Source organism: Diadema setosum, chromosome 13 (assembly GCF_964275005.1).
Source record: "Diadema setosum chromosome 13, eeDiaSeto1, whole genome shotgun sequence".
Classification (NCBI taxonomy): Eukaryota; Metazoa; Echinodermata; class Echinoidea; order Diadematoida; family Diadematidae; genus Diadema; species Diadema setosum.
In genome coordinates, this window is record NC_092697.1 from 35,707,880 (window position 1) to 35,722,561 (window position 14,682).

General features: G+C 38.9%; 1 protein-coding gene across 1 annotated transcript in view; it reads left to right on the forward strand.

The window, feature by feature from the left end:
* The first annotated feature begins 387 nt into the window (after window positions 1-387).
* Window positions 388-14,682, forward strand: part of LOC140236761 (ATP-binding cassette sub-family D member 3-like) — a 33,821-nt gene continuing 19,526 nt past the window's right edge. Inside the window, exons 1-7 of the mRNA XM_072316690.1 lie at window positions 388-560; window positions 5,848-5,878; window positions 7,506-7,561; window positions 11,947-11,998; window positions 12,839-12,927; window positions 13,574-13,643; window positions 14,471-14,497. Of these exons, the coding sequence (XP_072172791.1) occupies window positions 442-560; window positions 5,848-5,878; window positions 7,506-7,561; window positions 11,947-11,998; window positions 12,839-12,927; window positions 13,574-13,643; window positions 14,471-14,497 (444 nt within the window). The 5' untranslated portion in view covers window positions 388-441. The remainder of the gene's footprint in view (window positions 561-5,847; window positions 5,879-7,505; window positions 7,562-11,946; window positions 11,999-12,838; window positions 12,928-13,573; window positions 13,644-14,470; window positions 14,498-14,682) is intronic.

Here is a 14,682-nt window from a genome sequence, read left to right on the forward strand (position 1 = left end):
AGAATATATTGCATGTATAGATTAAGAAAAAAATAATTAAAGACAGAAAAAAGTAAGAAGAGAAAAGAAAGAAAAGAAAGAGAAAAGAGAATAAAAATAATACAATATTATATGACACGATGTAGTTGTTAAAAGTACCGGTATCAAAGATAGCACAATTCCTAGTTTTTCTTTTCTTTTTTGAAAAAAAAAAAACCCAACAACAATTGATTTTAGCCATTGAAGAGTGACATCTAATATTTGCCTGCATCTTAAAACATGATGTCCGAGCAACCACAAAAGAAAACCCCGAACTGATCGCAGAGCACTTTTTTCACTTTGGCTGGCCTAATGCTTGTTTGGGCTTCCGCAGGCGAACTAAACCGCTCAAGGTCTTACCTGCATGAATTCGCGTATCATTCATCACATGATGACCTACGAGCTGGTCAGAATTTTGGAAAAATGGCACCCGCTTTAAGCAAATTATTCTTCAGTAGAACGTCAGCTGGATCTATTGCAGGTGCCTTCGTGATATTCAGCATATTGAAAGCCAGAAGCAAGAGAATTAGTCGGAACAAGAGGTGAGAGGATCTCTCAATCATTGCAGTCTAGTCGTAGATTGCCTCATAGTCATAGAGGTGGACACTGCCATTCACTCACACGCACTGTACTACCGGGTACCTCTGTATTATTAGCATTGCTTGCCATTGGATTAGCGTGTAGCGAACACTCAGCCAGCCGGCACGCCGGCGGCGGCGATAGCAAACCGCAAAGGGGTATTATAAGCATAGCACACATGACAACTAGGCCTAAAAGTACTAAAAAATTTACTAACTGGAGCTGGAGCTACTTTTAGGCTCGACTCGAGCTCAGTGTCTAAATGACCAGCTCACAGTCAGCTGTGCTGTGCTGTCTTTATTTTCGAGCTCGAATTATGCAACTCTCCTGTAAAACTTATCCTAGGCAATCAATGTGCAATGCGATCATCATGAATATGATCATACAAATGTAAACTAAATTTAACGTTAGTTGATGCTTAGATCATAGACACGACATAAATTTAGTCATTGTCGGACTTACAGCAGCAAAAACATGAAGAATGTGATTGATTAGAAGCATGGACCTACATGTTAGAAGCTAGAGACAAGAGTCAGAAGCACTCCTTTAACGTTAGTGAGAGTGAGACTGAGCTGAGAGCGCAGATCTTTTGCCAATTAAAGCAGTTCATTTTACACCACTGATCTTGTTCCTCCATATAGATGAGTGATTTCCACACAACGTTTGCATAGGCCTAGCCCTAGGTTTCTATATCAGATTGATATGTGGAAAGTCGCCTGATTTCCCAATATAACATTACTGATAATCACTGATATAGAACCCTTTTGTTATGTAATCAACCTCCAGCTGCTGCGCGGCATGCCTTGCCCTAGCCCGACCAGACGCTGTTAATACGCTACGCGAATACAGCGTCTGACCGACGAGCGGGCACCTACAAAGTGGGGAACCACAACACAACTACAAAACTTATGAAAATTCATACGTTCTTTAGACCCTATAAACAATGTACACGTTACCAAACGTTACTCACCTTAAGTGCTAACTGCGACCAGCCCCAACACGCAGTGTTGGGGCTGCGCATTGTAGCAGATATGATCATGACAGGCGAAGTATAGCGCCTAAATATCAATATGAAATAGCAAAAATTCTGTAATATGAAGACTTACAGGTGAAGTTATAATGTTGAAGACTGACTGCGTTCAACTTTTGGTCCTGCGAATATTCCATTTTTGCTCGAATTGATGAGTTAAATACGACTCGGTCGAAAGGAACTTGGGAGAACGACATCTTATACAGTCAATGGATTTGAAACTTGTGCGCATGCGCTGGCTGTCAATTCATCTGTACAGCTGTAGCTTTATGGCAAGGCCGTATCATACTGTTGTGGCAAACCCTCTCGCTGTATATTGCGTTGCTTTCTGGGTGGGTACGCGCGCGCAGGCCTTGTCAGAAGGCTAAAAGCATTGCGACTCCGCCCAGCACATGAATATTTACGTGCGCAGTGTACTGCATACTGATTTCGAAAATGGTGAATGGGATGGGGAGCTAGGAGATGGACCTGTAAAAAAAACGCTTTTTCAAGATCATTGGACCAGCGTGAACAAGAACAAGGTGAACGTATGGTAGGAATTAGATAAGAATCTTATGTATACTATAAAAGTAAGTTTTTTCAAGTAAAATTCGAACTTACGGAGGCGCGAAAATCTTTGACAGACTGTGTATGTTTTTCAAGCTTACCGATATAGCACTCTATTGACTCAGGACGCTCCCACAGTGTGTAACTGTGTACACGGAGCGTCCCGGGGTTACTTAAGTGCATGCTTGTATTACAGAAGGTTCGAAAGTCCATTGAGAGCCCTCTTGATAAGTCCGTGGAACCAAAAAACGATACTTTCTGGCGGATTCCCTAACACCGTCAGGGTTCATCGTTGCAGAATTCAAACTGGCGCCTTGATCTCTGCGGAAATCTTTTGCGTGCGTGCGATGCGCTGCTTGAGTGTTGGTGTAGCAGCACGGTCGACAGCGCGACCTTTTGAAAGGGCATTCAGATCATGTGACCTCCCGGATACTAGTATTGGAAATGGCCTGGCGTGAAAGACGATGTACCGTTCGTGAACCGTTCACACATGCTGCATATAACCATCATTTTAGGTAAGTTATTAAATCTAAATTTCAATATTCATAGCATAGATATGAAGTCTCATTATCATTTTGTTCGTCAGATGAGTTTGAAGTGACAAAAAAAATGATCTAAAGTATCAAAATTCAATCCGATCGCATGCGATCGTTGGACCCTCTTCGTGTTTGGAGCTTCGTTGGTACAGCCCTCTCGCGCTACGTATGTACAGCGGCGACTGGGCTGTGTATAGTTAGCCTCGCCCTAGCAGAAACTAGAGCAGGCACAGTTTAGTGCGCTTGTGAAAACCTAATGCGCAGTTTGAACTCCCGAGTGTTTACCCAACCGGCCAAAATAAATATCGAAAATCCTTCATAAAATGCACCAAATTTCCTGGATCACTTCCAAAAAAAAATTTAATCGTCTGTTACCTGTATCATTCTCAATGCATGTTTTTAAATTCCTGTAAATTTCATCCAAATCCGTTTACTAGACCATCCCTACTTTTTGAGTTGTTTTGCACATGGACAAACAAATGGTAGGCCTAGGCCTAGTCATAACATCCTCCCGTGGTGGAGGTAATAAGCAATTTAAGGATTTGGTAACTAGACTATTTCTGGGCATTTTATCTCACATGTTTAGAGTGTATGACTTCATTGGACAATCGTACATTTTTACAATTGTTACAGAGTTCAACTTACCAATCTACAAAATTTGAAATATAGCCAGCTATAGCCAGTGGGTGCGCAGTGGTACATTTAACGTAGGCTAGGATTTCAACACATGCATTTGGGATAATGTCAAAATACTGAATGTATTGACTAATTGTGTAGAATTCACCATGTTCACAGCCCAAATTAAGTGCATGCCTGGCAAGTATATGGCATACATTTATGATTTACATTACTTTGTATGATTTAATTTATGCAGGTCTTGTTCTGCCACTAACTGTAGGCTTGCTAGTAGTGTGGAACTTGCAGGAAGTTGCAGCCTGTTTGGCGCTATGTATTAGTATTACATGTAATGCAGTTTGTTGCGATAAAGTGGATTTTGTGATATCAACATGGAAAGTTCATTTAATAGTGCTACTATTACCTAGCTCTGTGTCCCCCCCCCCCCCCAACAATTTCACTAATTTTGCCATCTATATCACTTTATTTATTCTGTTGTTTCTACACTACCCTACCCTTTGGTCCTTGCTAGCTTCCACACTGATGCACAAACACACACACACACATTTGCGTTGGTAAGTGGTAGGGTATTGGGGGGGGGGGGCATATTATAAGGAAGTCTTGAATGCCATTTTATGGATGTAGTGTGGACAGGTGTTTCACCACTAACTTCCTCGCATCAGTTGCAGAAGTATGCACTTCTCTGAAATGATTTTCTGCCAACATACAGATTTCTCGTGGCAGCCTCTCCTCTCACTCAGTATGAAGCTAGCAGTGTAGCAGGCTAAGAAAGATTTTTGAAAGACTGCGGGTACTGAGCCAATCACACATATGCAAGTGTGATATTTTTATGTGACCATACGTTTGGAGTTATTGCTGGAGGTGGTGTAAAACATTACAATCCTAAATGCTGATAATCTGATATTTTCTGTGTCCTGTACTGTATGTCAGCTGATGTTCATGCCCAGTGTCCTTGGCAGTGTACAAGGTCATGCACTTGGCAGGTTGCCAGTAAAGCTCAAGGGTTTGATTTTATTTCACTTTGCACCAAGTGTTGAGTGCACACACCAGACCTCTGTTATCCCATTATGTGGATTCAGTGCTTGCACAAGTACTGTATTCGCTGAATATTTCGCAAGATTTTATTTTTGCGAGTCAGGTGCTATTCGCGAAATTAAAGACATGCGAAAATATTGACTCTGATCCCGATATGACTGTGACGCACACTGCTACATTTCTCCGTTGAGTACAGCCGCAGGACTCCACAATCGCGAATTTAACCACTCGCAAAATTGTTGGGAATTCCCAATTCGCGAAAATTTAGACTCGCGAAATATATGGCATCTACAGTAGTATAGACAGGTGTATTGGCAGAACACATCAAATTCAAAGGAATACTGGACACTCCATTGACGAGTTATAAACTCTATAAAGTTGTGGTTAAAGGTTCCTGTGACATCCTTTTGTGGTCATGTGCCCATTATGACTTGTGCAAATGTAGTATTGATCAATTTTTTTTTCAATGATTCAATTCTTTGTGCACCCAATAAACGTCACCTTCGAAACATTCTTTTCTTTTCCTTTTTTTTAACAAATGCAAACAGAAGGAAACTGACCAGAAATGAATATAAAATTAGTGGAAAAATGGGCAAAGAAAATGGGATTCCATCGGGATTCGAAGCGGAGACCTCCGGATTGCTAGCCCGGTGCTCTACTGACTGAGCTATAGAAAGCCCTAGTATAGTGTTCGTCCCAGAAACCGTTAATTCTGAATGCTGGAATGGTCAGAAGCTGTAGCAGCGTGTAAGTGTGTGACACACGTGCACACACTTAGACCTGACATTAAACCCGAAGGATAGTTCAACTTGGGGATAAATGGGAGGAATCACCAAAGTGATGCAGCTTTTTGAGTATGTAACAAACGCAAACAGAAGGAAACTGACCAGAAATGGAGGTGTTTGTGATGCTATCAGCAGTAAAGTTAGCTGAAATACTTTGTAAGCATACATGTAACATAATACCCAATAATAAGTAAGCATCTTGCTTGACCATGTGCACCAGCTCACAGTCTAGTGAGACAGTGTAGTGAGTGTTGAGAAAATGGAGAAAAAAATGATTGGAAATCTGTGTGTACTTTCATTGAAAAAAATTAAAAAATCATAATTTGTAGTCATATTCACATCAGCAGAAGCCAACTGACAATTGCTTATGATAAAAAAAAAGAAAGCTGCCATAATCCATTACAATTGTTTGTGTGCTGTTTTGTTTTAGTGGAACAGAAAGCAAATTTTGTGAATTTTTTCTTTCAGAAAAAGGTAAAATGCATTCTGTACATAGGAATATTTGAAATCTATAATCTTGATTTAGTCTGATCTGTTGTCTGGCTAGTCTAAGTACTACAGTACTACAAGTAAGTTTAAAAATACCGTTGTATTTGATGTACGATTAAGCATTGTATCAACATGATTAATCTATTCTTTCATGTGCCGTAACTGGGTTTTTTCTTATCTCCCTTCCACACAGTGCTGCAAATCTTCAGCAAGTTGTTCTACAGGTAAGTGAAGTGATGTAGACAGTAACTGTCAGAAAGTGTGTTCCTCCCGAAGCCACTTGCACAATGACTTGGACTGGTCTTCAGTTACAATTTGCGTCTATAATTTCTTATATTCCCAGTAATCCCTACTGTGGTATACATACGTTCATGCCAAGTGTTTCTTCATCAGTTTGAGCGTCATTAATGCGAATAGCTCAGTAAGCCAAGTATGACATTCACTGGAAGTAAGCCACCATAATATCAGATAGTTTCTTGAACTTGTGGGCTGTGAACTCAATCACTGGTGGGCACACAAGAATGGACTTTGTACCCAAAGAATAGGAAGCCGGTGAAATAATTTGCTCAGTCATACTGGTTCTATTCCACTTCTCGTACACTGACCTACTACTGTGTGGTATCATTTGCATAAATAGTAATTCCTTGCCCCATGCACCCAAACAAAGCTTCTTTATACTACATGTTTCGTACTCCCATTGATAATTTTACTGCAGACCTAGAACTTGCTGGTAGCTGTAACTTTCACACAGTGTTCACGTTTGCTGTCCTGTACCAGCGTGTAGTGGTGAATGAACCTGATTTGTCATGTCAGATACAGGAAAAAAGTTTTTAAAAAATGCAGGTATCACAAATTCTTTCAGATTTTACAGATACTCTACAGCATGTGGCCCCTTGATATTCTGTAGGAGTGGAAATTGACATAAATTTGTTGCTTGTCCTGCATACATGTAACTTGGTTGTGTATCACAGAACAAATAGTGTGATTGGTCAAGACAAATAGGACTTGAGTATTAAAGGCAGCATTTTTTTTTTCCCCCTCATTGCCCCGTTGTGCTAAGTTTAAAGTCCAGTGGTGTCCATTCAGTGCACAGTGAAGTGGAAGATATCCAGTCCCAGATATAGATCAGGCACAGATTTCCGTTACCAGCATATAATTGCTACTGGTGAGAAAGCACAAACAAGATCATGGCATACTGTAAAAGTGGATATTTTCGTGTGACTAATTTTCTGCGCTTGGCCGAGTTAGAAGAGTTTCGCGTGTTTTTAATTCCGCGGAATCAAGACATACAGCAAGCAAAAATATTCGCATGCTTTTATTTTCGCGCTAGTTTCTGGTTGTGCAAAAATTTCCGCTTTTACAGTAATTGCTACATCAACCAACGTGTTTATGATAACACTAGGAAAAGAGTGTAGAGCCAAAGTTTTTGAACAGTTGTAAGTTATTTATTGCTAAAATCTACACTGCTAGAAAAGAGAAAAAATTACACACCAGACCATGTTTATATTTCAGCTTCATGATTTTAACATGCAATCATAGCTTGTAGCAGTTTTAAAAATAATTGTGCATTGTGATCTGCATGTGATATATTGACGTTTTTTTTTCAAGTTTGGATTAAATTTTGATAATGGGGAAAGAGACTCCATAAGGAAAGTTCTGAATTAAGTACAAAATGTACTTGATTAAAGTGTGGCATGTATGTTACTGGAAAGAATGGAGCAAATGGGAATAATTCCAAGTACAGCAATTTATATTGTAAGAAAGAGACCTCATATTCTTTAAAATGGCTGTTCAGGTAATTAGCAGAAAGTACATGTAACCCTGTATCCTATTTCTCTTCAATTTAAATAGGAAAATGGGAGAGACAGGAAAAAGGAGAGAGCTGCTGTGGATGCCGAATTCTTCAGGTGAGAATAGTACCGTCAAATCAGAAATTTTGGCGTGCATTTTCATTTCGCGAATTTCGCAACAGCCAAACTTTTCAAAATTAAAATGCATGAGAAAGTTCTTCTCTACACTGTACGCATTGAATGCCAGTGGCAATTTGCACAAAACTTCATGCTGCAAAAAAGGCTGCCGGCTCTAATTCTCGAAAATTTCATGCCACAAAAATTTCTTGCTTGACAGTTTGTAAATATAGTGAAAGGTCATTAGTGCAATTGTACAAGATGTCGAGAGATGAGCCACTCTATTCAAAGAGGCAAAAACAAGTTGAATAAAGGGTCTCATCTTCCGCCGAATGTCAAGTCGTGTTCCATTGCATTAGTAAAAGCCATTCATTATTTGTTTTATACAACATTCATTAGTGTGGACAGGTCCTTGCCAAGATTTGAATAAAGCACTGTAATGGCAACTGTTTCTCAGGAAAGACCAGTGGTGCAGTTGCATAAGAAAGCAATCACTTGTAACTGATTGAGCTTGGGCTTGGAAATGATTGCATGCATGCTGCAAAAGTATGCATATTGTAGTGTCAGAGGGGTTCGCTGGTCCAAGACTGAGTGTAAAAGCCTATCATAGGATTAAATGTAAGTGGATTACTGCAGAATGCACTACACAAAACTGCCTCGCAAAAATTGAGCTTGCTGGAATAGTGGCACAGTTGATGGAGGGGTATTTAGAGAAAGTAGCCCTGCAATAATTGGAGAGACACTAACAACTCCACGTTTATGTGTTATGCCACTAGCAGGGAACACAAATCCGCTTGAGACAGACAGACCTTTAACAATACAGGGGAACCCCATTTGTGATGGCCTGTATTAAAATGCTTTGCTAGCATCGAATAAGGCATTTTGGACTTCAAATCGGGTTTGGGTTCAAAGGATTTTCATAGTTTATTAGCAATTCTGAATGGGAGTGATCAGATCAGATCTGGAAATATCTCCTTGTTATATCATGTCTTCTTTTGTTATTCTATTAAACTGACCTTGCTGTCGCTGGAATCTCAATATAGTTGAACTGATTAAGCACGGTGCTTTGCCATATACAATGTAATAAGGCCAAAAAAAAAAATTGCTTGTTTGCCCTTAATTGACAAAACCCAAGAGGGTCGGTAGGTCGTTTTTTTTTTTTTTTTTTTTTTTTAATACAGGGTACCTTTTTTTCCATGTCAATGCACTCAAAACTCCAAGAGATTCATTCAAATTTACGTCTTGCCAGGGCCCGGTACGCGAGGCAGAAACACTCACTGACAAACACTAATAACGTTCATCTTTGTTAAATTTTGCAAACAGCTCCAAAAAAGTACTGGCAACTGAACTCCAAACAGTTTTGGTGCCATGACAGCTGGTAACGGATGCTGCAAAAGTAGCCATCTTGTGAAGGGCTGCACACTAACCCATTTTTTCTGCCGGTCCGACCTGTCTCTGTCGGACCGGTAAATGCCCCGATTTACCATTTTTTACAGGTCCGAACAGAAAATTTACCGGTCAACAACGGCAACATAAAAAACATTAAATGACTTGCAAACTTATTTTCTTGTTTTTTATGGATGTACCCCCCCCCCCTGTACATTTTACAGATTAATATTTTTTTAAACTTGCATTATTCATTGCACAAGAAATTTAAAAATAAAGACAGGAAAAATTAGAATGTTTGTTTGTGAATTAGTGTAAAATGATAAGGAACAAAATCAGATTGTATCAAATGCGTTTGTGACTTTTTCTAAACATCAGCGCACAAACTTGCTGCGTAACCTGCTCTTGGTGGTCAGTTGGATTGCGATGATTTAATGAATTATTTTAGCTGTGATATTTTCTGATGCACGCGATACAAGGGGTTCTTTATTTTTCTCCCGATAATCTCTTCGCATTTGTGCATGCGTTCTTGAAAGATACACGACATGCAGGGCCGAATTCGCAATCCTTTTTGCACCCATTTCCACCTCAAATATTAGCGGGATTGTGACGATCACACAAATTACTTCGGCTGTAATATTTTACGATGCACGTGCCAAAAGGGGTTGAAAATGCGTCCTTTATTTGTTCCTGATAAACTCTTCGAATTTCGTAAGTGCGTTCTTAAAAGATGTACCACACGGCCGAATTCATGATACTTTTTTGCGCCTATTTCTACCTCAAATGTCAGCGGGATTGTGACGATTTCATAAATTACTTCGGATGTAATCTTTTGTGATGCACGCACCAGCTAGAATGGTTGAAAATGCGTTCTTTATTTTTCTCCCTATAATCTCTTCGCATTCCGTAAATGCGTTCTTAAAAGATATACGACACGGCCAAAAATCATGATTCTTTTTGCGCCTATTGTTTCCTCAAACTTTAACGGGATTTCGATGATTTTATGAATTATTTTTCGGCTGTAATCTTTATGATGCACGGGCCAAAAGGGGTTGAAAATGTGTCCAGTATTTTTCTCCCTGTAATCTCTTCGCATTTCGTACATGCGTATACGACACGGCCGAATTTACGATCCTTTTAGCGCCTATTTCTACATCAATCAGCGGGATTGCGATATTTCGTTAATTATTTCGGCTGTAACTTTTTGTGAGACATGCACCAGAAGGGTTGAAAATGCGTTCTTTATTTTTCTCCCGATAGTCTCGTCGCATTTGTGCATGCGTTTTCAAAACTATACACTGCATGCAGGGCCGAATTCGAGATTCTTTTTGCGCCTACTATTGTTTACTCAAATTTCAACGGGATTGCGAAATTTTCATGAATCACTACTCGGCTGTAATCTATATGATGCAAGCGCGAAAAGGGGATGAAAATGTGTCCTTTATTTTTCTCCCACTAATCTCTTCCCATTTCGTACATGCGTTCCTAAAAGGTATACGACACGGCCGAATTCACGTTCCTTTTTGCGCCTATTTCTACCTCAAATATCAGCGGGTTTGAAGCGATTTCATTAATTACTTCGGATGTAATCTTTTGTAATGCACGCACCAGAAGGGTAAAAATGTGTTTTTTATTTTTCTCCCGATAATCTCGTCGCATTTGTGCATGCGTTTTGATAACCAACACGGCATGCAGGACTGAATTCAAGATCCTTTTTGCGCCTATTATTTCCTCAAATTTCAACGGGATTGCGTTGATTTCATGAATTTTTATTCGGCTGTAATCTTTTACGATGCATGTACGAAATGTGTCCTTTATTTTTTTTTTCTCCTCTATAATCTCTTCGCATTTCGTACATGAGCTTTTGAATGGTGTACGACGCGGCCGGCCGAATTCATGATCCTTTTTGGGACGATTTCTACCTCAAATATGTAAGCGGGACTGCGATGATTTCATGATTTTTTTTTTCTCCCTAGTATTATCTCTTCACATTTTGTGCATGCGTTCTTAAAAAGTACACGGAAGGGCCAATTTCGTGATCCTTTTTGCGCCTATCTTCATTGTGAGATCATTCTGAACGAATGAAAATATTCATTTGTGAAATGACTGTGTAAGATGAAACTGAACGCAATCAGATCCATTTACTGTATCGCTGAATATCGAATATGTTTTTACTTTTCTAAAAATCGACACAATTAAATTAGTTCTAACATGTCAACTGCCACGCTGCTTCGACGCCGGGATCGGATCGTGAGTAAAATGACCCAGAAATGTGTGCGCTTCTAATTCTATCAATGCTTCTTCTCTGGCATGACCACCGATCGCAAGCAAACGAAAAGCAGTGCACTGTACATGCTTTGCATGTATTGCATGGCATGGCAGTTTGAGCAGCGCCAATGCGCAAGCTAGCGCGAATAACTGGTCGCCAGTGTGCAGCCCTGTACTAAGTGCATATATACATGCATTGATTGGATTTCGTGCGCGTGCACGCATGTGAGCCAAAAAGGTAGCTACATTGTAGCATGCAGTGCATGCTATAAAACGTAGCCCCTGGACCCGCGCGGCCTGAACACAATTACGATGGGTCGATGAGATGAAAAAAACATTTTTATTTTTTTTTTTAGACTTTTTTTTTATTCTTTCTCTAGCTTAAAATGGATAATTTTGGGTTTAAAACCATTCACAAATTTGTAGAAGATGAAATTTGTGGAAAAAAATAAACTTGAAAGAGCAAAAAAAAAAAAAAAGAAAAAAAAAAAACGCGACCCGAAATTTCCGTGAGTTTCGATCGGTCGCGAAGGGCAAACAAACCATTTTTTTTTTGGCCTAATACACGTACATGTATGTGTGGAAAATAGGGACTGCCAAATTCACTTACATAAAAGCTGTACCTTGCAAGCTGGCTTACAAGGTTTCCCTTTACAATCCCTTTACAATGTAGAGGAACCATGGTTGACTCTAATCACAGATTACATGTACAATTTTTTTTTTCTCTCCAGGAGGATATATCGTATTCTACGTATACTCATCCCAGGCTGGTTCAGCAAAGAGGTAAAGACCAGACCATGGCTCTGGCTTTTTAGACTGTATAATTGTAATAAACTGTCTTAACTAGAAAAGCACTCGGAGAGCACAGACTCCCGCCAAGCTAGCAACTCATTTCTACCCTTACACAGGTGCAGTTTCCCAAAACAGAAGCCTTTTGCTTTATACGTCATTGCACGATGCTTTGTCCGAGCAGAGCTAGCACGCGCTTTAGTGCGTGTATGTAAACCGCCAGTATGCGCAGCTTGAACCCAAGTTCATTGACCTTATATGCAGAAAGATAAAAAAAAAAAATCCTTCGAAAACCATAAAAATTCCTGGGTCACTACCAAAATTGAATGAGGTGTTCCTTGTGTCAATATCTACCTTTTACTTGTATGCAAGTTTCATTTTAATCCGTACTCCATTTTTTTAGTTATTTTGCAAACAGACAAACCAGTGCCGATGATCCTTCCTTGGCGGAGGTAATAAAAGCCATTGACTTGTTATATTAAAAAACAACAGGAAAGTAATGTAATTCCTTGCTTTTCTCTCGCAGTCATGGTGAAAAGATAACGTCATGTAACATGTCTCTATAGCAGGAGTTTAAGAAAGAAACTGAGTATTATAAGACTGAATTGTTGATAATCAATTCATTGAAAATAGTTTCCGTTAGCAATGAAAATTCTTGTAATTGACCATGACCAGTTTCCCTTGTAGTGCTTTTAATGTTTACATGATATTGTATTTCCATATTGTTACTGAGCATCGATGTGATAGAGAATTTCTTTCAAAGCATGAGAATACATCATTGTAGTAAAACTCACATTTGCTGTTGTTGATGTTGTCTTGTGTTTTACATGACAGGCTGGTTACCTGTGGCTTGTAGCCCTCTCACTCATTGCCAGGACATACTGTGACGTATGGATGATACAGAATGGAACTGCCATAGAGAGGTACGTTTTGTGTGTGTTTGTGTTTGTGTGTATACACATGTATCTGTCTGTCTGTCTACCCAAATGTCGAGATTTCTGTTTTGTATGTATACGCTCATGAGTGATTAACATCTTAGATTTATTTTTCTCTTCACAGAAACATTAATTCCTCAGAGCGAGCTATTAATGATCACGCTATCATGCTCTCCTGAAAGTAGAGTCTATTTTAAGTATTCACTGTGATTATCTTAGGCAAAGATCAATTTGGGGAGACTTTATGCATGGTAAATATCTGTGATAAATCAAAATCAATAGATTTGGATGATGATCTCTCGCTTCTATATTCTGGTAGGTATCATACGTAACATGTTGTTTCTGAAAATCACACTAGCTAAGCAAGTGAGCTAAACCTGTTGACTAAAAAGGTGTTATATACTGCTGAATTAACAGCATGTATGTGTCTCAAGAAAACCTGTTAATGCTCTGTTGAAAATGTCAAGTGTGTCAAAGTATTGCCTTTCTTATCAGCATTTCAGTATCTGTCCCCATAATCGCATATTACTATTATGCACACCACAAAGTCTTACTGTGCATATTATAACAGTTATCCCTATCATAGCAACATATAATGCTGTTTATTGTTTTCCTGTGGTTATTTTATGTACAGTTCCATCATCGGCAGAAATATGGGTCTGTTCAAGAAGCACCTCTTCCGTTTTATCTATGCAATGCCAATGGTAAGCAGTCTTGAGAGAATTCTTGAGATGATTAAAGGGCCCAGCAATATACTACTCAATGTTTCATCAATTGCATCTTGCGACGCATCAGTACAAAGTATAAACCTGACTAAAGATTGCTCAATGTTGTCCTTTTGTATAGTCAGTGGAAACTTATGGAACGAAAATAGTTGTGATGTACATGCTTTTGAATGTGTATCTGTCATATAGCAAAGACAAATTCCTTTGATTTGAAAAAAGTCCTTGCCCGGCAGTTTCCTGTAATGTTGTGCCTTAGTGGTAGTGTTATGGAAGCTATTACAACCATATCTTTTAGTATTTCCACATACGTCTTTATATACATACTGGAGACTTGGAAAATTTTAGCCAGGAATATTTCAATATGAGAATTAATATTTGTCATTTTTTATTTGCCCCCTCTTTGTTTGGAATTGGCTCTATAAGTGGGAAAATGTTATAGCATAGATGTTCATTCTTGTTAGAGAAATATATCTGTCTTAACTGATATGATGGCTAACTGATAAAGTTAGATATGTTTATCATCTATATATCATATATTTATATTATTTTAAGCTGTGATATGGTTTTATTAATGTTCATTTAGTCCGTCAACATTTACCTTTTCTTCGGTGGAAAGGATTCAGTGTTGACTGAACACAGAAATAGACTTACGACAATTTACCCACAGCTACCATCACATCCTCTCAAAGTTTATGCAATATTTTACCAGCATAGATTATTTATTCAATTGAATATATTCTATCCTGAGTTCTGATACCATATGAACATCTATTTATTCTGCACTCGAACATTTTTCTTGTTCATAGATTTCCTTGGTGAACAACCTCCTCAAGGTAAGCTCTCAATTTTGAAACTTGTACGATAAATCCAATTGACGTGTACATAATGATATTTAGAGACTGCTAGTCACAGGTGCAATAGAAACATCCAACAAGCTGGATAGTTACTTTGTCCATTTCTGTATTAGTGTTCTTGAATTATGTTGGACTGTATGCCCCTTTTCTCACACTACTAATTA